Source organism: Acipenser ruthenus, chromosome 1, assembly GCF_902713425.1.
Source record: "Acipenser ruthenus chromosome 1, fAciRut3.2 maternal haplotype, whole genome shotgun sequence".
Taxonomy (NCBI): Eukaryota; Metazoa; Chordata; class Actinopteri; order Acipenseriformes; family Acipenseridae; genus Acipenser; species Acipenser ruthenus.
Window position 1 is genome coordinate 95,158,545 of NC_081189.1, and position 25,343 is coordinate 95,183,887.

General features: G+C 36.6%; 1 protein-coding gene across 1 annotated transcript in view; it reads left to right on the forward strand.

The window, feature by feature from the left end:
* LOC117420720 (suppressor of hairless protein homolog) overlaps positions 1–24,887 on the forward strand; it is a 60,989-nt gene extending 36,102 nt beyond the window's left edge. The window contains exons 2-11 of the mRNA XM_034034285.3: positions 2,621–2,659; positions 6,556–6,651; positions 9,094–9,259; positions 9,604–9,778; positions 13,808–13,945; positions 14,323–14,435; positions 16,846–16,986; positions 17,761–17,916; positions 18,183–18,286; positions 22,123–24,887. Coding sequence (XP_033890176.1) covers positions 2,621–2,659; positions 6,556–6,651; positions 9,094–9,259; positions 9,604–9,778; positions 13,808–13,945; positions 14,323–14,435; positions 16,846–16,986; positions 17,761–17,916; positions 18,183–18,286; positions 22,123–22,438 — 1,444 coding nt within the window. The 3' untranslated portion in view covers positions 22,439–24,887. The remainder of the gene's footprint in view (positions 1–2,620; positions 2,660–6,555; positions 6,652–9,093; positions 9,260–9,603; positions 9,779–13,807; positions 13,946–14,322; positions 14,436–16,845; positions 16,987–17,760; positions 17,917–18,182; positions 18,287–22,122) is intronic.
* The last annotated feature ends 456 nt before the right edge of the window (positions 24,888–25,343 follow it).

Sequence of the window (25,343 nt, forward strand, 5' to 3'; positions counted from 1 at the left end):
CCCTATCACTTCTGATTGGCTAACTGTGGGAAAATCTGATCTTTCTGTTGGTTACAAAGAAACCCAGAAATGGCTGCCAAGAGAGCCTCTGGTAATGCACAGACTAATCTTTTAAATTGAAGGTATTATTTATGTTATTTGTAAACTAGCAAATAATAGTGGTGCGCAAAATACTGATATTCCCGGTGTATTGCGATTATTCATCAAGCAATACAATAACCGGTATTTGAACAACAATACCAGTATTTTTGGTTAAACTGATTCAGGGAAACGTCTACTGGAAAATGATTATCGCGAGATAATCACTTCCCACGAGAACTCGTAATGCCAGCAGCAGTGCTAACACAAAAGAAAATATGGCACAAGAACACTGAGATTTTGAGCTGCTTAAATTCTGCAAAGCAAAGTCACGTGTGGAATCATTTCCTTATAAAAAAAATTAAAAAAATCTAGAAAGGATGGCTGTATAGCATCAAACATTGCGGTATGTTGTTTATGCAAGGCTGAAGTTAAATATGCTGGCGGTACCACTAACCTTACATACATTGGTGTAGTCCTAAATCTTAAAGTACCGGAACACCAATTCAAATATAGATTTTTCTAAAACAAATTATACAAATTCATGTTTTATTTGTACATTGAACTTGAGGTAACATTTAATAGGTAATGCATGCGTAAAATGTTGTACACTGTTTAGAAAAAATTACTATATAATAGAAATAAACAAAAGAAAAAACATATTTTGTGTTTGCAGAATTTGATGGAGCCAACTGTAAATACTGTGTGCATTTTGGTAGAAAACAGTACAAAATGCAGAAAAAACTTGCAGGTTATGTACAAGTCATTTTAAAAATCTGGGGTTCAGCAGTTACAAAACTGAAAGAATGTCAAGAAAAATCTGAATTCCACAAAGCGGCGGTAATAGTTGGCAATGATTTTGTATCTGTGATGCAACAAACTAAAACACCTGTACATCTGGAGTTGAATTCAGATTATAGATAAAGAGTGGGGGGAAAAAAACAGGTAGAAGCTAGTTTTATATTTGAATAACTCCCAAGTATTGCTTATTATAGTTGTACTGTTAGTATGTTACTTAAATTTACTAGCAAATGTGTTCCAAACTGCATTGAAAGGAATATTTCCTTAAAGCATGTTATACATTTGTTGAGGTGAGGTGGGGTCACAGGCAACCATGGAACCTTATGTGTATCTTGAAGAATTTAGTGAACCCGTCGGCTAGATCTGCCCCTGTTAATCACGAAATGATTGATTGCGTTCGCTGTTAAATAAAACCAAAGTCCTACAAGTTATATTCTACTTTTTTGTGTGTTTTGTGCGACGGGGAGGGTGCAAGTGCATTTTTAAGAAGGACAAGTAGATTTTTCTAGCATTTTGTCCCTTGGAAAACTTCTTTTTTTTTTTTTTTTTCAAACATTGCACACCTCTGAAGATTACGTTTTTGTCCAACCCGTCTTTTTGCCATTCATTTTAATACAAGTGTAGAAATAAAAGTGGCGGAGCAGTAAAACAAAAAGCCACACTACACCTGCACACTCAAGATATGCAACACATGGAAGACAGAAAGCTGAATTTGGATTATTTTAATATAATAACTTATATGTTCTGATCAAGTTGAGAGTACTTTCTCCTGCACTCTTTGTATGACAGACTCTGTTCGCTCCCTTCGCGGGCCTGATGCAATAGAGTGCGCAAGAAAATAAAATCTGTACTTATATCATATTGTACTGTTACAGTTCATTTACAGAGTAACCATTAAACCTTTCATTTTTTTACTGGCAGTAACTTTTTTGAAATACTGTACAAGCAGATGGTAATAGATCAAATTGAAGTAATCTGTTTTATTTCAGCACTGCTCCCCGTGGTTTGTCTGCTACATTAGTGAGGTGAATTTATTTGCCTAACAGTACTGTTTTCTGTTTGAATACCATTAAAAGTAGCCTACAGTATGACTGCAAGACATTTGATCTACTGCTTTTAAAACATACAATCTGTAGACCAGGTACTGTGTGTTTCCTGTCGTCCATTAGTATGGTTCAAAATCATAGAGGTTCATACTGCAGTGTCCAGAATAGTGTGTTTTGTGGCTACAGTATTCCAGTGCTATTTATGGACTGTTAAGACTTATTGTGAAATGAGGTCGAGTTAATTGACACTTAATACATTATTGTGATGAAACATTGCCATAATTCACACAAAGGAATTAAATTCTGTCTTCTGCAAGAAAATAAATGCCTGACTATGGTAATAAGAATTTGAGTTTTTAGGAATTAATTTGGATGAGTCGGTAAAAAATATATTAGATCTGTTAGCATGTTTTGAAATAATAGAAATCAAATGAAAACACACTTGTGTTTACTTGTTGTTCAAAACAATAAGCATGTGGCAACATTATCTATATTTGTATTTCAAAAAGTGTAATTTATTTTTGCACAATCTGGGTGGGGGTTTCAGTAAAGGACATTACTCACCCATAAATTGCATCCAACTTAAATTTTAATTGTGAAACCGATGCTTGCTTCAGTTGATGCACCTACCCAGAAACTGCATGGTTATTATTTGAAATAGACTATTTATTTTTTGCTTTCATGTTTACTTGCAGGAAGTTTGGGGAGCGACCTCAGCCGCAACGCCTCACCAGGTAAGACTGATTTTTTTTATTTATTTTTTTCCCCTACCAAAAGTCCTAGAATCCACCCAGGTTTTATAATTTATTTTTTTTGTATGCTCTCCTTGCATTCCCATGGTCTGGAGAAAGGGTCTCTTGATGGTAGACCATGTCGGTGAGCCTGACTGGAAACAATACGGTTTTAGGAAGTTATATATTTTTTTGCAATTAAGAGGTATGATTCTTGATTTTAAAGCCTTTTTTATCACATAAGTATTCAGGGATTTTACAAGGTGCTGTTAATGGCATTATCTGAAGGTTTACTGTAGAGAAATGGTAAAAACGTAATCTGGCCTAATGAATGGGCTTAACGGGCAAATAGCTTTAGAACATTTAGTGTGACATGTCTCAGTCTGTTCTCAGATTTTGACAAAGCTTTACATTTGAACTATGATCTACATACAGTTTTCTTAATGGTCAGTTCAATAGCACTTGAATTCCAGAACTGCCTTATTCTTTTATTTTCAAATCAAAATGGAAAACCTTTTATTCCTGTTAAATTTCCTTCAAACATGAAAATTTGTTCCACACAATAGTGTATTTGTGACTGGAAATTATAATTGTTGTCCATTAGACTTAATTGTATACATTAAAGGTTTTACTTTGAGAAATATGTGCAATGAGTTTGAGTTTAAAGAACAAAACAAAGAAGCAAAATCTTAACTCATTCAAATTGTTTTGCCACTGAGCTTTGAAATGTAAGTAGGACACATCTGAAGTGTCCCTCCTTTTGGTCTTGCCAGCGCTTTAGATTCATGAGAGAGATTTGTTTCCTGCTTGTGAAACATTGAAGGTCATGGTTACTCTTTGTAACTAAATAAATTAAGCTAATGACTCTAATTGCTTAATGTTATAGCAGCCATTTTCAAAACTTAACGCTAGCCAGCTGTGACCTAGATTACAACACACGCATACATGGATATAGGTGCGTAGTTTTTTTTAGAGAGGAAACTTTTTTTACATTTTGATCTTCATTAGTTTTTTTTTTTGTTTTGTTTTGTTTTATCTTTAAAGTGCAGTGCCTCACAATTATGTTCGATTTTATAGTAAAATGACTTATTGTTGACTGTTTCTTACACATTGTAAGAAAAAGCAAGTACAGTACATGTATACCTGCAAGTACACACCTTTTCACCAAATCTTGTTTGCTTTCCAGTTTAACATTTACTAACGGTATGGTAGTTTCAGCTTACAGACATACAAACTTACACACTCCACTCTTAGAAATAATTATATATTTTTCCAGGTAATGTAGGCAGCAGCCACATCAAATGTTATTGTTAATAAACAAAAACATGCACTGTAGTAAAAACAGTTAAACTATTTAGAAAGTCAGTTGGTGTGTGTGTGCTGTCATGACTTCTTTTCCACACTCTACTTTTCTGTGGTACATGCACCTCTTTTTGAACCTTAAATGATGATTGGGGGGGATATAAACATACACACTGTTAATTTGTATTGCCGCCTGACGATTCAATTAATTTGTTGATTAGGAAAGCCTTTCAGCAGCTGGTAATCATGTAAAATGAGTAGCGTGACCCCTGCTCATACACAGAACCGGTGGGGGTCCGGCATCACTAGGATCACATTATTGAAGACTCTATAACAGATGTCTGTTTTTAGTGTTTCATTAAAGCAAATTAAATCAGTTTAAACTAGGAAAACAAAGAATAATCTAACATCTATAAGGCTGCATCCCCCCGCCCCCCCTTACGCTTCATTGATAATTTTTGTGCATTGCAGTATTTTTTTTTTATTATTTTTTTTTTTGATTAACTACTCTTCATTTTCTGGCATTGTGTAATTGGGTTTAGTTTTAATGTGCCTTTGTTGCCAGCAATGGTGGCCAGCTGTAGGTAACAGTAGTGTTTGGTTCACTGGTTAATGGGTAAAGCAGCCCAATGCTGAGCAGTGTTTTTGGATATGGGCCAGACTTACTTTTGGCTTGAGAGTTGAGGTGTTTCTTAAGACAACTAACTGTCCCTGATTAATTTGGCTTTGCTCTGTTTCCAATGAGGGAAGACAACAAAAAAGAGAAAAAATACAAAAATGTTCTAAAAATGTACAATGCTTTAAACTATAAAATCTGTCCAATTTTCAAAATGTTTAAGAATGTACAGTGCTCCCTCGCTATAACGTGGGTCTCTGGGGGGACATACAATATGAGCGTTATAACCGAAGAGCATTATAAATGGGGGAGGGGGTAGGGTGTGGCGCGGGACACATAACACACAGCTGACTAAAATACAAAATAAAATAACTCTCTATAATGCACATATAGTGAAGCAAAAATGTAACTTTCTGGGAATTAACCATACATAAAGCACCATGTAATCAACGCTATTTTTTACAAAAAAAAAAAGATTCCCACTCGTGGATCATTGTAATTAGCAGTGTTTAAACTATAAATAGCCTGGCTAAACGGCGGTCGGGAGTTCAGTTCGAAGCGACAGACAAGCAAACCAACTGCGAGAAGGAGAGCGGGTCGGGAGAGGGGAAGAGGGAATGGGCTGGCTTCAGGTTCGGCTGCCAGAGCGGGGCTGAAGCATCTCCTCTCCCGGAGAAAGTCGCAGCTCCTCTTGCAGCAAAAAAAGCAAATACATTAGGAAAGATATCCACGCCTAATATTTATTTAGATATAAAATGAATGCTGAAAAATTATAAAGTGTTATAAAGTGCCAGCACAGCTTTTCTTCATTTCAGATACTGTATCAAAAGGGACAGAAACGGAAATTAGACTGCGAAGTTGTTTATAGTTTGAACAACACTGGTACTGTATTTACTGTAGAAATATTGCATGAATCACTAGTATAGGGAATTGGGGGACGTGCTGTAGGAGCATTATATCTGAGGCGCATTATAACTGAGAGCCTTATAGCGATGGAACACTGTATACAAAAAAAAAAAATCCAGCCAGAGAAAGGAGATGAGTTAAAGCAAAGATAACATGAGTTTGTCAGAATTTAATTGTGTGTTTTGCAAAGCTGACCTCAACACAGTGACTGTTAAAGTTACAGAGACAGTACCCATTGGAGCTACTGTATTAAAGTAATTGTTGCTAACAAAATAGTTCCATCAATTTCTTCCATGCATGTCCCTACACTTTATAGGTCTCAAATGTATAGTTTTGAAAGAGAAATTATTTGATATTAAATCATGATATCTGACAATACACTAGATTAAATAAATCTCTTGTTGTAAGTCATGCTTTAAACTGCCTTGCATTTCCTGGAACATTTCACAAAGAGTGAAATTGTCCCTTGAGGGCCATCTTTCCTGTAAGTGACCAACCAAATGTTTCCCCTAATGACTGACATGCTTTGCAGCCAGTTAGATGCTTTTACCCCAGAACACTAAAATGACAAAGAAAGTAAAGCAGTAACAGCCTTCCTGGAAGGGTAGTTAAGCAAACCAAGAAATGTATTTCACCTAGTGCAATACCTGATTTCATGTTTGAAAAATACCATGCTATAACATTTGTTTATTTCAAAAGTGCATTACCAGTATTGTACATTAAAAATGAACTCTTTCACTTCAGCATGGCACATATAAATGATATAGACCACATGGTTTTGACACACAGGGTTTTCATAGATGGTACACATATGTATACTGTACTACAGTACTTATCTCAAAGCTTACTGGTTGTAGCCAGTAGAAATTAAATTTCTCTGCTACATTGTTTTTAACCTCTGGATGTATCGGTGATACTAATCCTTTTTTACATTTCCATATTCTGTCATGTTTACAAACCATTTGATCTGGGACTTGCCCCTTAGATTATGCTACCAGGGCTGAGTTTTTATTCACAAAATCTCCCATTTCAATTTTTTTATTATTATTTTTTTTATGTGTTTTGTTTGTTTTAGAGAAGCAATGCGGAATTATCTAAAGGAACGGGGTGATCAGACAGTACTAATTCTTCATGCGAAAGTTGCACAAAAATCATACGGAAATGAAAAAAGGTAAGACATTGTGTTACTAAAAGAAGAGGTCCAGTTTCTGCTGCCTGTGTATCTTAAATTTGATAACAAAACTGTTAATGTTTACTATGCTATGATCCACAATCTTTGATCTCCAAAGGCAGCAGATTTCTAATAATAAAATCTGCTAAGTTTCTTATTGTACCTTATATGTAAATATTAAGACTTTTTAAAGGTTTAACGTTAAAACAATAAATACAATATAAATCCTAAATGGCATATAGTATGTTAATTAAAGTTTTCCATCGTTTCTGTGTTTTTGTTTTTTTTTTTCCAATAAATGACTGACAAATGTTTAAACAGTTAATATTATTAAGCATAGATTTCCAGTAGATATCAGGTATGGCTTTTTTAGAAGATTCTATGTGGCACATGGTTCCAAACACATTTGAGCATATGTCACAACTACATTGTGTTTGAATATTGACTACTTTACTAATGGTCTTGTACCCCAAGTTTAGCATTTTACATTGTTGCTTATGGTATATTTATGGGTGACTGCATTCAATTAAGGGGTCTGTGGGCATCAAATAGCTGAAGAAAATGGCATTTTGTGCACCATAACAATTGAAGAGGATCTATTTCAATTGCAATGACATACTGTAGTCTCATTGGCATGAAATCATTGCATCTACAGCTTATAATACAAAGAAATTAGCTACAGAAAATACTAGAGAAGTCGGTATTACTTATGTGACCATATTTATTCTGCTGCTTAATTTAAAGGTTGCCACCATTTATTATTTATTTCTTAGCCGACGCCGTTATCCAGGGCGACTTACAATTGTTACAAGATATCACATTATTTTTACACACAATTACCGATTTATACAGTTGGGTTTTTACTGGAGCAATCTAGGTAAAGTACCTTGCTCAAGGGTACAGCAGCAGTTTCCCCCACCTGGGATTGAACCCACAACCCTCCGGTCAAGAGTCCAGAGCCCTAACCACTACTCCACACTGCTGCCCTAACCACTACTCCCACCATGGGCCATGTAAGTGATCAGTACTGCACTAGAGGCAATACAGAGATCACTGTTACTGATAAACTTTGCCTAGACAGGTGCCAAGTCATTTGTTTTTTGGATTGAGAATCACCTTTTTGTATAGTAACTGGTGCTGTGACGATTTTGTTTTTCATTGTTTAGGTTGTTTTGTTTTGGGTTTTTTTGTACATGCAATAATCCGGTTTATAACACATGTACAGGTTGAGAGCCTTTTTGTTATAGATATACAAATGGGATATGTAGATCATGTACAGGAGAAACATTTATAAGCTGTAGTGTATGCGTTAGCGCTTAGATTAGGAGTTCTGAATTACACATTTTTGTTTTATCGAGGACCTAAATATTTCCACTACCAAATAAAAGTTAATACTGTATTCCCCACCTCTGAGACGTCTGCCTTCGTTAGCTTAGCCATGAGGTACAAATGTGTCTCATAAACCAGAAGAATTTTCTGTGATTTACAATTAATGACCTAAAACAGCTTCTCCTTTTCTGCTATCTTTTTGGGGGGGTGTTAGGATGTGAAACTAGACATTAAACTAGTTTTCACCAACCAAAATACATTTTTCTAGTTTAATTAAGAGTATTAGTTTATTATTTAAAGTATCAATGTGTATGGGGGTTTCAAAAACACAGCCACACGTTTGGTAGGTAGTTGCAACAATGAAATCAGATTCTTGATTTTTGAAAAATAAATAACAAAAATAACTATACTTGCTGTAGCTCATAACATTTTGTCCTGAGGTAGTAAAATATATTGGTAGGAAATGGCTTTCACCACCACTATCGCCAAATGTAATATTTATGTAATGATTTCTTTGGGATACAGGTAAATGATAAAATAACTAGCTGGTATAATCAATATCCAATACAGACTCCTGTAGAGCACAATGGGTGTCATGAATGAACATCATTTTCTGTAACATATTCCAATACCCTGTCAAATTCTGCCATCTGCAGGTGAAAATGTATAAATTTCACCCTGTTCATGGAGTATAAATTAGTACTGCAGTTCACTACTTCTGCCCTGAAATATATCAGTTGTGATGCACATTTGATTCTTATTTTCATTTATAAGGATGTATTGCAAACATCGTGCATATGTAGTCGAGGTCCCACGAGTATGTCCAATACATTTTGAGTGTCATGAACATTACATTTGTGATGAAACTTATTGAATTTAATAAAACTTTGCTTTGTTACAAGACGCTATTATATTATACTGTAAATGGAGGTGACAGTACTGTCAAGTTATTGTCTGATTTTGACAGACCTGTGCATTTTGAGATCGTATTCCACTTCCTGTGGATGCACAGTATGTCTTGGTGTGGTGTTAGAGGATAATCACTGAGAACAATGGATGAAATTGTTAAATTAGTTTCTCTACAATGCATCTTAATAACCTTCTGCATTGTAGGTTTTTCTGTCCTCCCCCTTGTGTATACCTTATGGGAAGTGGGTGGAAGAAAAAGAAAGAACAAATGGAGCGAGATGGCTGCTCTGAACAGGAATCTCAGCCATGTGCATTCATTGGAATTGGTAACAGTGACCAAGAAATGCAGCAGTTAAATTTGGAAGGAAAGGTAGATCTAATACAGCTTTCTTAAAAAATTCAAAGCTGATAGTGTTGTCTAACATATGCATAACTGCATTAAAGGATAATGATGGGACAATTTCCAGATGCATTTTTTATCAATTAAGAATTAATGAATATTTAAATGGAATGAAAACTCAACTCCCACTACTAAGTAAGGTTAATTTGATTGACTTATTTTCACCACATAGTTTACACAAGGGTCCTACCTTGTTACTGTTTGCTGTATGTGTATTGTTATTGCTGATGCTTTTACTTACAATTTAACTTACTTTAAACCATCATACAACTACACCCTGTTGAAGTAAGTACCTTTTTTCTGTTTTCCATCAGAATTATTGCACAGCCAAAACTTTGTACATATCTGACTCCGACAAGAGAAAGCACTTCATGTTGTCTGTAAAAATGTTTTATGGTAATAGTGATGACATTGGCGTATTCCTCAGTAAACGGATTAAAGTCATCTCCAAACCTTCCAAAAAGAAGCAGTCCTTGAAAAATGCAGACTGTAAGTATTCTTTTTATGAAAAACCTTGGTTCAAATAACTATTTCTAATGGTTCTAACTTTTTTTATTTACAAATACATACATGTTTGTACATTTATTTCCGTATACACTATGTATCATTTGTAAAACTAAATATAGTTAAATACATCTACATTTTTATTTAAATTATTGTACTATTGAAGGCTTTTCTCTTAAGCATTCAAACTAAATTGTTTAGCTAAAAAATGTGATTGTTTACAGTGATTTCATAAGCAAAATAAACACAGATCCTAAAGCTGTGTTCACACTGGGTCTGTTAGAGGGTTTGGTCCGCACTCGATACGTTTGGTGTGAAGTGAGAACAACAAAGTCCGCTTGGGAAACAAACCTTACCGAGTCCACCTGAAGAGGTGATCTCGGTCCGTTTGGCAAACGCACAGTCTGGTTCGCTTGCTAAACCTCAATGTGAACAACTGTTGGACTCAGCTCTTGCACATAAGAAACAAACTATACAAGGTAACCTGCCTCAAAAGTAAACATTTTGAGTGTAGTTTAGTTCATATTCTGAGGAAACAAGTAGAGCAAAAAACTAAATTTATTGGGGACTACATTAAGGTTACCAGATATCTCGGGGGGGGGGGAGAGAGACTGGGATTGTCTCAGTTTTCAGCATTAATTTTTTGTCCCGGTCGGAAAAAGCTAAATTTTAATCGTCCCAGTTTAGCTTTCGATTATTATTATTATTATTATTATTATTATTATTATTATTTATTATTATCATTATTGTATTTGTTTATTTATTTATGTATTTATTTATTTATTTTAAGTACAAAACTGTATCGTTGTGCTCAGCAAGTTAATAACAGAGTAATGTAGGTTGTGTGTTAGCACCATCCAAAAATAAAATAAACAATCTTCTGGATTATGTGTTTAATCATTCTGATTGTGTATATCACATGTTTAAATGGTAATAGGTGATCTGTTTTTTGGGTTTTGTTTTTTTTTAATCTGGCTTTTTGTACAGTTAACATGTTTTGACAAGATGACAATGTAAAGAAAATAATAAATTGTTATGATCTGCAATAAATTCACCCGGTGTTTAATTTGTAAACTATCATTGTATTATTATATACTGTTATTTTAACGTCTTCAGAGTTGCTACGGCGTCAGTGAATTGAAAAAAGAAAAAAAAAGTCCCAGTTTTTCACTGAAAATCTGGTAACCCTAAACTACATGGACAGTGCAAGAAACTGAAGCTCTGATAGAAATTTGGTCAGACACCAAAATCCAAGCGAAATGCAGAATTGCATTATTCTCCTACTGTAGGCATTCAAGAAATGTATTTAAATTAGTGAAGTGTTCCCCCAGTGGTTTCTTACACAGCAATATGTAAGAATCTAAAACATGCTATATTAAAAACCGGAGCAATGCCAATACATCAATAGCTGCCATCTTTTAATATGCCTTGCAGGGTATAGTAAGCATCCGGTTCACAGACCATATAAATGAGCCGAGTGCGCTTGAAAACTGCATTGTGAACACAATCGAATTCGATCCTGAAAAAAATAAACTTTAGCTTGCATCCAAATGAATTCGGTCCCTTTGCTCGCAGTGTGAACAGCAAGCAGATACATTGTTTGAAATTAAATGAACCAGGCAGAGTCAGTTTGAAAAGGACCCAGTGTGAATACAGCCTTAATGTAAATATGCAGTATTAGACTATTTTTATATTGTGTTTTATGGGTGAAATTTATGTGCTTGCAATATCATTGAGGTGGTACTATTATGCCTAAAATAGGTTATTCATACTGTACTATATGTAGGGGGGTGGGAAAAAAAATAAAAAATGGCCATTTCAAAACCAATCGGGACGGCATTTCATATGCTCTTTGTCCCTGTGACGGAGAATGTAGTATTTAAGTTACAGAATCGCGTAAAAATTTGTTTTGACAAATTAGTCTGTTTTTTTGTTTTTTTTTCCACTAAAATAACTAAAAAAACAGCTGCATGTTTAAAAACCATACTATTTAAGTTTTCTTCGCTCAGTTTAATTTTTGCTAATTTTTTACAACTTATTTATTTTTTTAAATGCTTTTGACCTGTCTGAGAAGCTAAACCCCAGATAAAGTACCATGATGTACAGCGCTATTTCCAATGGGGACTCCACAAGTTGATGTAGCAACAAATTAAATGTGCTGTGTCAGTTTATAAGCATTATATACACTTTAAAACATAAGCATAAAGATATATATTCTTAACACTAATATATTGTCTATGATAATGTATTGCAAACAATATAATGTGCAGGATAATTAATATTACCAAATGTTCCGAATACAAAAATCATGAATAAATTGCTCACAACAATTATGTATTTGCAGCGTTTGACTGATCATTTATGTTCTGAACCCTCCTTCCGTGTGAACTGTGACGCACAATACATACGATATAGTTGTGAATACACTAGGGTAGCTGCATTTGAATGTGATTTACCCCAGCGATTTGTTTACATGTTGTAATCCCTAGTTAACGGAGTTACAAGTATCTGGGAGATCCTGTTCATGATTATTAGGCTATTATCTTGTTTACATTAAGCGATGAAATGGTTGAATCGATTGTATGGAAATGTGCCATTCTCCTCCTAAATACGCCATTTGACTCAATGTACATCAAGGTAGAACTATAAATACATTTATCAATTTAATCATGTTGTTGTTATTAATAATCAATCAGATAGCTAGCTTAATATAAACGTAACTAAATTATTCATGTTTTTAAAAATTGTTCAAAATGTAATAGCCTAATAATAGCTTGTTTTATGTATTAGAAGTCTATGTATATGTGTATAATGTATCTGAAAAGTGGTCCTACTTGGGAATGTTTGTTATAATAGTAGAGAATTTGTATTATACAAAAACTAAGGTGCACCACAAATAAAAAAATAAATAGCAAACCAAAAAGGTCCTATAAGATATACAGAGAGGACTACAATCTACAATCTTAAATCAGCCTTCCAGTGAAACAATAATTGACATTAAACACAAAAAACTATGTTTACAATTCCGAAAAAGACAGGAAATTGTCAGGTAAGGCCGCCACTGCGCCCTTACCTGACCCATGTTCTGAGAAGGCTTTCCAGCACACACTGCTTAACTGGTACAGTAGTTGGGTTCACTTCACACAACATGTGTAGTCACCAGTGGGTTGCTGAGGATGCAAAAGTTCTCTTAAACAGTCTCTGTCATGAATGGATAAGAAAGATCTATAAAGTTAATGGATTGATTAGTTGGAAAGTGCTTGTGTAACATATTATTGTCTCATTTCAATGGTGGAACCCCTAAAGGGAAGAATCCTTCTTTTTAAAATAATAAGTGTTTTTTATTTATTTTTTAAATTGTTCCTTTTTCAAATCCACTCTGTTACTGGTCTCACTCCAGATGTGTTAATATTCCAACTATTCTAATTAGGTTTTCAAATTCACATATAATTCTGTGACAATATGAAAGCAACCATGGTTGTTCTGGTTTAAACCAGACCACACCTGCTCAGTAGTAACTACACATGTTGTGTGAACCCACCTACTGCACCAGTTAAGCAGTGTGTGCTGGAAAGCCTTGTCAGAACATGGGTCAGGTAAAGGCGCACTGTTGGCCTTATCTGACAATTTCCCTTTTTTTTTTTTTTGGAATTGTCAGATCTTTCTGTGAAGTAAAATGAGAGAGAGAGAGAGAGAGAGAGAGAGAGAGAGAAAGAAAGAAAGAGAGAGAGAGAGAGAGAGAGAGAGAAAGATTCTTGATTTGAGGGGGGTTGTTGGGAGTGTTATTGTGGCAATGGGATTAATAAGTTATATGGATAAGAATCTGTGTTGGTTCTGTAAATTGTTCATATACCTTTCTTGTACAAAGTCAGTGATTTTTAAATGTGTTTGACATTTCCATGGATAAATGTCACTGGATGCTCAGGAACCTGTAGAATATTGTGGCCTTAATATAATTTAATATTTAATTGATGCAGGTTGTGGAGACATTTTTTTTCTTCTATTTTTCTTAAGTATGTATTGCATCAGGGACGAAAGTGGCATTGTTCAATCGACTTCGTTCTCAGACAGTCAGTACGAGGTATTTACACGTAGAAGGAGGGAATTTCCATGCCAGTTCACAGCAGTGGGGAGCCTTTTACATCCATCTTTGTAAGTGTCTTTGTAATTTTACAGTTATAATAATGCCATATAAAAAACATGAATGTGTATTTTAAGATTTATTATAACATGTCAATTTTGCCAAATATGTAAAGTTTTATAAACACATACACGGGCATGGGCTGTGGTGTGTAACTGCCATTAGTTTTTTGTATTTTTGGGGCCCAAATCTGTAACTTAAGCTGAATAACTTGACCTGGATTTATTGCATTACTATTATTTTAAATCCTACCATTCTCCCCATATCTTATTATGAAGGACATTTTGAATTAAAATAGTTATTTATGGGTATTCACCCCAAAAACTAAAAAAAAAAGTATTTGGTCCTTATATTGAATATGCAACATTTATGTATTTATTTACTTCAGTGGATGACGAAGAATCCGAGGGTGAAGAATTCACAGTACGAGATGGCTATATTCATTATGGACAGACAGTGAAACTTGTGTGTTCAGTAACTGGCATGGCACTCCCCAGACTGGTATAGTAAACTTTTTATAATCTAAAACAGATTTTAAGATGTTGCAAAAGCAGGCTATCTAGAAAATAAAAATATAAAACATATATAAACACACACACATATATATATATATATATATATATATATATATATATATATATATATATATATATATATATATATATATATATATATATAGTGCCTTGCAAAAGTATTCAGACCCCTGACCAATTCTCTCATATTACTGAATTACAAATGGTACATTGAAATTTCGTTCTGTTTGATATTTTATTTTAAAACACTGAAACTCAAAATCAATTATTGTAAGGTGACATTGGTTTTATGTAGGGAAATATTTTTAAGAAAAATAAAAAACTTAAATATCTTGCTTGCATAAGTATTCAACCCCTGTGCTGTGGAAGCTCCCAGTTTACACCGAAGAAAGAAATTGCCCTAACAAGGACACAATTACCTTACCATTGACCTCCACCTGCGAACCATTAAAGTTGCTGTCACATTTTCTGGATAAAAACCCCACTGTTGAAGGATCATTGGTCAGGCTGTGAATCTGAAGGAAAATGAAGACCAAAGAGCATTCTACAGAAGTTAGAGATAAAGTAATACAAATGCATAGATTAGGGAAAGGGTACAAAATAATATCCAAGTGTTTGGATATCCCAGTGAGCACAGTTGGATCAATAATCAGGAAGTGGAAGCTGCATCACACCACCCAGGCACTGCCAAGAAAAGGCCGTCCCTCAAAACTCAGCGCTCAAACAAGAAGGAGACTTGTGAGAGAAGCCACAGAGAGGCCAACAATCACTTTGAAGGAGCTACAGAGTTCAGTGGCTGGGAGTGGAGTAATGGTGCACCAGTCAACCATATCAAGAGCTCTGCATAACACTGGCCTGTATGGGAGGGTGGCAAGAAAGAAGCTGTTACTCAAAAAGTACCATCTGAAAGCACGTCTGGAGTTTGCCAGAAAGCATGAGTGTGTCCCAGCTGCGATGTGGGAAAAGGCTTTGTGGTCAGATGAGACCAAGATAGAGCTTTTTGGCCAAAACTCAAAGCGCTATGTGTGGCGCAAACCTAACACTGCCCATGCCTCAAGACACACCATCCCTACAGTGAAGTATGGTGGTGACAGCATCATGCTGTGGGGATGCTTCTCATCAGCAGGGACTGGGCATCTTGTTAAAATTGAAGGAAGAATGGATGGAGCAAAATACAGGGAAATACTGCAAGAGAACCTGCTTCAGTCTGCTAAAACTGAAGCTTGGGAGGAAATTCACCTTTCAGCAGGACAATGATCCCAAGCACAAGGCCAAAGCAACATTGGAGTGGCTCAAGAACAAAAAGGCGAATGTCCTACAGTGGCCCAGTCAAAGTCCTGATCTCAATCCCATTGAGAATCTGTGGCAGTATTTGAAAATTGCGGTCCACAAGCGTTGTCCAACCAACCTGAACAACCTGGAGCAAATCTGCCAAGAAGAATGGGCCAAAATCACTCCGACATTGTGTGCAAAGCTGGTACATACTTACCCCAAAAGACTTAAAGCTGTTATTGCAGCGAAAGGTGGCTCTACCAAATATTAATGTGTGGGGGTTGAATACTTATGCAAGCAAGATATTTCAGTTTTTTATTTTTCTTAAAAATATTTCCCAGCATAAAACCAATGTCACCTTACAATAATTGATTTTGAGTTTCAGTGTTTTAAAATAAAATGTCAAACAGAACAAAATTTCAATGTACCATTTGTAATTCAGTAATATGCGAGAATTGGTCAGGGGTCTGAATACTTTTGCAAGGCACTGTATATAATCATTAAGAACAAGCATAAGTGGAAACTAGAATTCCTGCTTTAGTATTTAGTTAGAGACTAGTTTAATGGGAAGTGAAGGGATTGAACAATGGGAAAGAAAACAGACAATTTGTGTCAACCATCGATTTTGAAATAATTTCCTACACTTTAGTACACTAAAGTAAATTGGCATTTTAGGAAGTGAAGCTATTTAGATAACCCTGTTTAGTTAAATCTATTTTGTTGCCTGTATCCACCTATATTATTCTGATAAATAGTTAAACTATTTGTTAAAGCAGGAGGGAATGATTGCTACTGATCTGTTTTGATTTTTTTTTATTAGTATTCTCTGATTAAACATAGTGGGGCTTCTCTAAACGGTAACTCCTGGTATTTTTTGCAGTTGGTCTCAATTATAACTGAAAGAAAATAAAATGTGATCTTCAAAATGTCATAATAAATAGGATCGATGAATCAATCACTTTTATTTTGCAGATAGCCATGAAAATACATTTGTTGTAAGGTTTTACAGTGCTTTCAAATGTTTAATCAAAGTTGGATGCTGATGCTATGTGACATTTATCTTTTAATGTATTTGTAATTAAAAAATGTCCTGTGTACTTTTTCAGATAATCCGTAAAGTGGATAAACAAACAGCATTGCTAGATGCAGACGATCCAGTATCGCAGCTCCACAAGTGTGCTTTTTATTTGAAGGATACAGAAAGAATGTACCTGTGCCTTTCTCAGGAGAGAATAATCCAATTTCAGGTAAGCCTTAAAAACACTGACAATCACTAAAATGCTGTATTTGAAAACTGGGTTGATGGTACCTTTTATTTAAAAGCTGAAAACACTGCAAGGGTACCCAAGCGCTAGCAACAACTTTCTATGCACAACATACAATGGACCATTCCAAATCTTTTTGTCACACTTTTCTTTCTATTCCATTTTAAGTGATATGTGCATATTTTAAAATCTAAATATCCCTACTATTGAAACATTTTATATATAACCAATCCTGTCAGTAAAAAAATAAAAATAAATCAAGAGACTTACACATTGTTGAGTTCATTTAAGATGTTGATTCTCACAAAGTCACATTCTTTAATACAAAAGAAAAGCCTTTTAATAAGTAGTAAGAACTGGCATCTTGTTCTCTTGATGGGAGTTTATAACTGGGTATGGTATTGAGACTGTCACCCTCCTGGTTTCATCTTGCAGAGCCGTTTTCTTAACTTGTAGACATATTTAATAGGGTTTTGGAAAATGAGGACAGACGTATAGAAAAATATTTTGGCCATCCAATGGTGACATTGGCGTCATTTTACTTTTTTTAAATGAGTTACTCAATGAATGTTATGATGTCTACCAATGATAAAAAGAAATGCATCTCTTTATCTAGTTATCATAGCTCAGAAGATCCGTATAATCCACAAATAATTACATTTGACAGAATAATTGAATATTGTGCATGAAATTAATTACACTTGTCATTGTTCTAAATGGAGAAGAAAATGGTAGTAATAACGTTTTGTCTTTTAGGCCACTCCATGTCCAAAAGAACCAAACAAAGAAATGATAAACGATGGAGCCTCTTGGACAATCATCAGCACAGACAAGGCAGAATATACCTTCTATGAGGGGATGGGACCTGTCCATTCACCAGTTACTCCAGTGCCTGTTGTAGAAAGCTTACAGGTGAAACAGACTTACAAATCTTAAGAAAAACTTGCAACTATCCTTTTGCTTGCTTTCAAAATTTAGCTGTTTAACAAAGATTAAGCTAAATCAACAGCCAGTCTGTAGAAGTCATCCTGGATCTGGTGTTTTTGTTTTACTTTACTTTTGGCAGTGCTAAACATTAAAGACCCTGTATAGTAACTGTAGATAAAGGATATTCTTTATTTCTTGGGGTTGTAAACCAGTATATATCTTAAGCTTTATTTTTTATTTTTTTGAAACAGTTAAATGGAGGTGGGGATGTGGCCATGCTGGAACTTACAGGACAGAATTTCACACCAAATCTTCGGGTTTGGTTTGGGGATGTAGAAGCTGAAACTATGTACAGGTAACATCTTGCTTGTTTGCTTTTTTTAACCTCAAACTTCCAGCTTCAGATTTTTACTTCATGCGATGCACTTTTTTAACAAAAGGTTTAAGTTAGGGTATGCCTGCAGTGCATGTAGCATCAGTACCTTTTATCAACAAACCCTACTGAGGGCTGTCAGAATCAATCAGGTAGATAGGATGGCAAAGTGGTGACGTCAGGCCAGATGCAGGAAGAAAACACACAGGCAGTACTGGAGGGCAAAAGACGCGGCGTGCGCCGTTTATTTAAATAACAGAAATAAAATAAATATTTAAACAAAAAGACTGCTCACAGAGCAAAAATAAAGGTCCAGGTCAGGCTGAGCAAATCGTCTTCACTTTTCCTAGATTATTTTTTACTTTACTTTCTGTTTAGTTTCCTTCTCGTTTCTTTCGCCTCTCTTTCTCTCGCTCCATTCTCTCCTCTGAACAACCCACCTCGAGCAGGGAGAACTGCAGGCTTATATGCAGGTGACCATCTCCCGATTAGCAACAAATTAATCACTTAATTAATTCGGGAGATGGCCACCTTCTACACAAGGTTTTTAAGTTGCCAAACAAAACCTATGGCTCTTTGCCGTCACATTTATAAAACAATAACAAAACAACACAGCTACGACGTCATATTTATAAATAAATAAATCATAACAATAATAATAATAAAAATAATAATAATAATAATAACAAAACAAATACAAAATAATAAATTGCACAGGGGCGGAGGGGTACCCCATTCTAAAAATAAACATTACATTTATGGCAGGGCAAAGCCCTGCCCCCTTTTTATGTGCAGGGCTCCTCGCCCTGCCACATATTCCCCCCTTGTGCAATGCACACTTGGCCCCTTTTTGGGGCTCCGGCCACACAATCTCCTGCAGCGAAACTGCTGCGGGGGAAGCTGGTCTCCTGACCTCCCCACCTGTCTTCATGGCCGGCAGCTCCCCTTTGTGGAGCTCCAGCCACACAATTTCCTGCTGCCACGCAGGACTGGCAGCGACCCCAGGCGAAGCAGAGCCGGCAGCGACCCCAGGCGAAGCAGAGCCGGCAGCGACCCCAGGCAAAGCAGAGCCGGCAGCGACCCCAGGCGAAGCGGGACCATCAGCAACCCTAGGAGACAAAAAAGAAATAGCTCTCCCAGGCGATGCGGAGCAGCAGACAACCCCAGGCGATGCGGGCGTGTCATCTCTGAGCGGAGCAGGCGTGGCATCCCTGAGCAGAGCAGGCGTGGCATCCCTGAGCACAGCAAGGCAGGCATCCCTGGGCGGTGATGCGCCGGCATCCCCAGGCAAGGCAGAGCTGGCGACCCCAGGTGATGGAAGCAGCGGACCCTCGGGAGGCGACAGCGATAGGGGAGCTCCTGGCCATGAAGGCGGCAGAGGGAGCTCCATTTCTCCCCCTGGTGAAGGTGGAGGCAGAGGCAGCTCCTGCTCCTCTCCTCCAGGTGGTGGTGGGAGAGGAGGCAGGGGCTCCTCCCCTTCTGGCGGCGAAGGCGGCAGGGGCTCCTCCCCTTTTGGCTGCAGCGGGGGGACCAGCAGGCACGCTCCCTCTGCTGGCGGAGGCGGGACCAGCAGACACTCTCCCTCTGCTGGCGGCGGTGGGCACAGCAGCTCTACCTTCTCTGCTGTGGGTGGTGGAAGCGAAACCAGCAGACACTCTTCCTCTGCTGGTAGGAATGGGCGTAGCAGGCGCCCCTCTGGTAGGAGTGGGCAGTTGAGTGGAGAATGCCCCCGCTCTCCGCAGATGGGGCACCAGCAGTTGTACATGACCTCTCGGGGGATGGCATCCCAGCTGCTCTCCTGTTTTTCGGCCGCAGCTGATATTTCCTGCTTCTGGGGTCTTCCCCGGGGTGCCTGGTCCTGGCTTGTTTGGGCAGCCCACTCCTCTCCCTGGTATTGGGTGGGGCAGATGGCCACTGTGTGCCCAAACTCCCCACAATCAGGGCACCACTCGTCTACCACATAGACCTGGCCGACGTCCCCTCTGGTGGAAGCTGTTGCTGTTGCTGTTGCTGCTGTTGCTGCTGCTGTTTTCCTGCAGCTTCTCCTTCCCATTTTGTTCCTACAAAAACTAAAAAAAACCAAACTGCAGTACCCTTTCCGGCCTGAGTAAGGGAGGTGCTGGTGATCCTACACTGGACACCACGTGACAGGATGGCTAAGTGGTGACGTCAGGCCAGATGCAATAGGCGCGGTGTGCGCCGTTTATTTAAATAACAGAAATAAAATCAATATTTAAACAAAAACACTGCTCCACAGAGCAAAAAATAAAGGTTTTAACAAAAACAAAACTCACGAACACAAAACACCAAACAAATTATCCAGGTCAGACTGGACAAATCGCCTTCACTGTGCCTAGATTATTTTTTACTTTACTTTCTGTTTCGTTTCCTTCTTGTTTCTTTCTCCTCTCTTTTCTCTCGCTCCGTTCTCTCCTCTGAACAACCCACCCAGAGCAGAGAGAACTGCAGGCTTATATGCAGGTGACCATCTCCCGATTTAGCAACAAATTAATCACTTAATTAATTGATACCAACCATGTACACACAACTAAAATATGACCGTGATAGTCACAGGGAGGTGAAGCAGGCATGGTTTCAAACATACAGTCTGGTCTTGAAAGAATATTTTCACAGACGGCAAGCCAGAAATAGTTATTTATTTTTTTTTAGTTGTTTGCTATCTTGTTAATGTGTTGAAATACATTTTGGAAATAGTAAAAGAGTGGATTCGAAAGAGGAACAATTTAAGAAAAAAAAACACATTTATTATTTTAAAAAGAAGGATTTGTCTCATTATAATATATTGAGTTTTAATGTTAGAATCGGTGCAATATTACTGTCAGTAGTCCCAGGTGAAAGAACACGGTAAAAAAAAATCAGTTTTTTAAACACAGTAGTGGCTGTACAATCTTACTAATATTATTAATCACATTAGTACAAGCTTGTGTAACTAGAGCTGCGGTTGGTCAGGTAGGCATTAATATTAACATACACTAGCACTGTCCTGCAGTGGAAAGAAAACTACATCACAGTCAAAATTATGTAAAGGTGCATGAATATCTCTGCAAACCTATTCAGAATTTAGGAAATCTGTAATGACGTTTTTTCATGTGGGACTAAGTTTGGCATTTATTAAATGGGAATCAGAGTTATAGTGCACTTTAAATATACTATTTATGTGTATTGTAAAGGGTAGGGTCTGGCATTTAAAAATCTATGTGTTTTCAAATACAATACACGTCTTTTTGCCTTGTGAAACAGTATGTTTTAAGTTGTTTACAATATTGTTAAGTGGCTTTTTCCGGTGTGACAAAAAATGTTAAGTTGCTTTAGCCACAGTGGCTAACTAAATGTTAGAGGGAACGTAGGAATGTAAGTTTCTGTTCGGTTTGGGAAAATCATAACCATTGCACCACTAGTGCAGATTTTGTCCGATCTGCTATCTTGCCCATCAAGATTAAAATTGACTTGCAGGCAGCCTATGTGGCAGTGCAGGCTTAAATAATTTGCTGGTGTTAACTAAGCACCCGGTTTACACACCATGCAATTCAGCATTCTTGAGAAACAGCCAGGGCAGGACTGTTCAGCTCAAGGTTGAGGTGCTGTCACAGAGCTGTGAGGGGAAGCTTTCCTGGCAACTGCGGGTGCAACTCTAGCAGATCATCGAAACTTGCCCACCATAAATCGTTTGTGGTTAATGATGATCAGTGTGCTCTGTACACAGTATTGAACCAACTTGGCATGAGAACATATGAAGATACTGTATGACATTTAAAAACCTATGTTGTCCTGAGGTCTTATATTTACATTTCTTACAGGTGTGCAGAGAGCATGCTGTGCGTCGTGCCAGATATTTCTGCATTCCGCGAGGGCTGGCGGTGGGTTCGGCAGCCAGTTCAGGTCCCTGTCACTTTGGTTCGAAACGATGGGATTATCTACTCCACCAGCCTTACTTTCACTTACACACCAGAGCCAGGGCCCAGACCACACTGCAATGCTGCTGGGGCCATCCTCCGAGCAAACTCAAGCCTGATGGCATCAAGTGAACCCAACACAAATAGTGAGGGAAGTTACACAACTCTCACCACAAATTCTACCAATGTCACATCTTCAGCAGCAACGGTAGTATCTTAACCTACCAACTGAAACAAAAGACTTTAAACTGACTTAAGTGCTACATAAAGAAAAAAGAAGAAAAAAAACAACTGTAATCTTCAACACCCATTGTGGTTTCATAGGGACAAACCTGTTTTGATCTGAAAGCATAAGTGAAGTGATGGGAGCCTAGATCAAATAAAGGGTAAAAAAAAACGAGAAACCACAAGATACATCAGCCATGTATAAAACTTTAATTAAAAAAAAGTCTATTTTTCAGTTTTTTGTAAAGGGGCAAGATGTATAAATGTGGGTGCGATTGGAGGTTCAGCAAAGTAGAAGAAAGCATATAAAACATGATAACATAGTTTTTATGGACCAAGGATCTTGTATAAGCTTTAGTAAAGGTACATTTTCACCATACCTTTTTTTTGTATTAAACATATAGTACACTTTTGTTACCAAATAGTTTATATTTTTCCTCTGAGTTTTGGCTCGGAAGTATATCCAGGTTCCAAGCCAGAACTTGCTTGTATATTATAGCTACCTTACTCTTCCAGTAAAACCTGTATTTTGGTCTCGAACTGGAACTGCTTTTTTGTTTTTTAAACGAAAATCTTGTGACTTTACAAAACCGAAGTTGTGTTCATTTCATTATAGTAGAACCTCAGAAGGCCTATTTTTTCAGTTATATGAAGTCTATAAAAAAGCTTTAAGCAATGCCTCTGCCTTGCCTGCAATACATGCTGTACGCTAACCTTTTAAACTGTTCCTGTTTTTTTTTTCTTTCTTTAATCATTGTGCATTGGAGCAGCAGTGTTCCATCTAGCTCTTCCACTTTTATCCCCCCTAGGCTTTATGTGTGAAGGTTCTGTCTTTATCTGAGTTGAGACATGTGGCAAACAAAGTATTCGTGTTAGCAATTGTCACCTTAGGCCATGCCATGCCAAGCTCAAACAAGTTATATGGTTCATTTGCATTATTTGCCTAATGTTAAACAATTCTTAAAGGATTTAACATTTAATTTAGTTTTCCTGAAATTATGTAATCCAGTATTTTAAATGCATGTGACCCATATAAACAAATTTAAAGGCAAAATTAACCAAATATGTATTTTTGAATGCTCTGTGCAGTGCTGTCAAAGTGCTGCTGTTAATATTTGTTCACCTGTTTTCTAACCACCCTGTCTTCCCAATGTCTGAGTTATTGTATAGACCTAATCCCCTATCTTCGAAAGCCAGAGTGATGAACAGTGTGCTCCATATAAGGAGTTTGAGACCGATATTTGAATTTGTTGTGGCCTTACTGCTGCTTTTGTGCTGCAAAGTGTTTTTCTAAATGCCTCGAGTTATTTTGTTGTTTTTAATTGCCTTTCAAGTTTAGCAGCTGATTTTTTTTTTTTTTTTTTAATATATATATATATAAATAAACTGTGCTTTGGCCAGAAGGTTGAGAAGTAAGTCTCTGTTAAAGAGCTTACTGTTTGGAAATGCTATCTTTCTTATACATGTTGATGGCTTGCACTGTACGACTGGATCCTGTTATGGTCCTACTGTGGATATTTGGTTACAGTTGTATTTGTTTTGTATTAAATTAGTTTAGGCCATATGTATCTTCAGCTATGTTTCCCATTCATTGTCAATTTAAATAATTGGACTTTGTTACAGTAACATGCTAGTGTAGTAATAAGTGAGTGAGGGCATTTTCAATCAGTTCACTTTTTGTAACTGGTACTGTACATATTCCTTATCTACATATGGTGCAGTATTTCCTGTTCAGAAAATCTGGGAGGGCTCTTAAAGGAACAAAATCTTCCCCATTTTATAGTGACCATGCCTTAGTAAAGCTTGTATATAGAAAAATCTGATATAGAACTCTAAACTATGAGTCCAATGCAGCAGGCCAAAAGGCTTGCTAAGCAAGTAACCTTTGCTGAAATAAATTGTCTACTTTTTATACCTGTAAAATGTAGACTACAGTAGTCCACCTGAGGTTTTCTTTAAATCAACCATTGACCCCTTTCCAATGTGCTTTTAGTCTCCGTGCATTTTTTAAGTCTGCATTACTACATTAGTTTCATTTTTGGGTTATTGAGGTGAAAAAATGTAGTTGGCTTCTTACAAATTTTCAATCATGTCCTTATTATTTTATTTTCCAGCAGTGTTAGCTAAGCTGCATTTAGGAATGTCTTCCATAACTCTAATAGCTGTGAAACAAAGATAGCATATAAAAATAGACCTGAGATTTCCAAAAGTTCATGTTAAGCTTTTAACAGTTTTTCAGAAATGTTGGTCTATGTAAATGGTGATTTTTGAATGTCTTCATAACACGCACATAGTCCTGCAAAATTGTACATTTTCAAACCACAATAGGGAGGGATGTTTTTCGCATATTCTGAGTACAATAGGGAGGGATGTTTTTTTGCATATTCTTATATTATTGTTATATTATTTTTAATTTGTGTTTTTTTTCTTGTTTTTTATTATATATATATATATATATATATATATATATATATATATATATATATATATATATATATATATATATATATATATATATATATATATATATATATATATAATGCCCAATGTACAGTGTGGTATTTGTATTTTTAAATTATTAACTCATTTTGAGCTTTTGTTTGTTCCACCAGCAAACAAGTGCATTATGCCCCAGGTACCTGTTTTGGCCTTCCTTTAGCTGTCAATAGACAGACTGCTGCAGTGATGATGAATGGGGTTGGTTGTTTTTTTTTATTTCTCCAAGGTGGCATTAAACTGCATTAACGCAGCAAGACAACTTTTAACAGCAGTTGCTTAATATCAGAGTGAAATTGCTTTATTTTTTATTGTGTGCTATTTGCTGCCTTCAACTTATTTTTTTCATTTCTTTACCATATGTTCTGTACTTATTGAAATCAAACAAAACCCTTCCATAATCT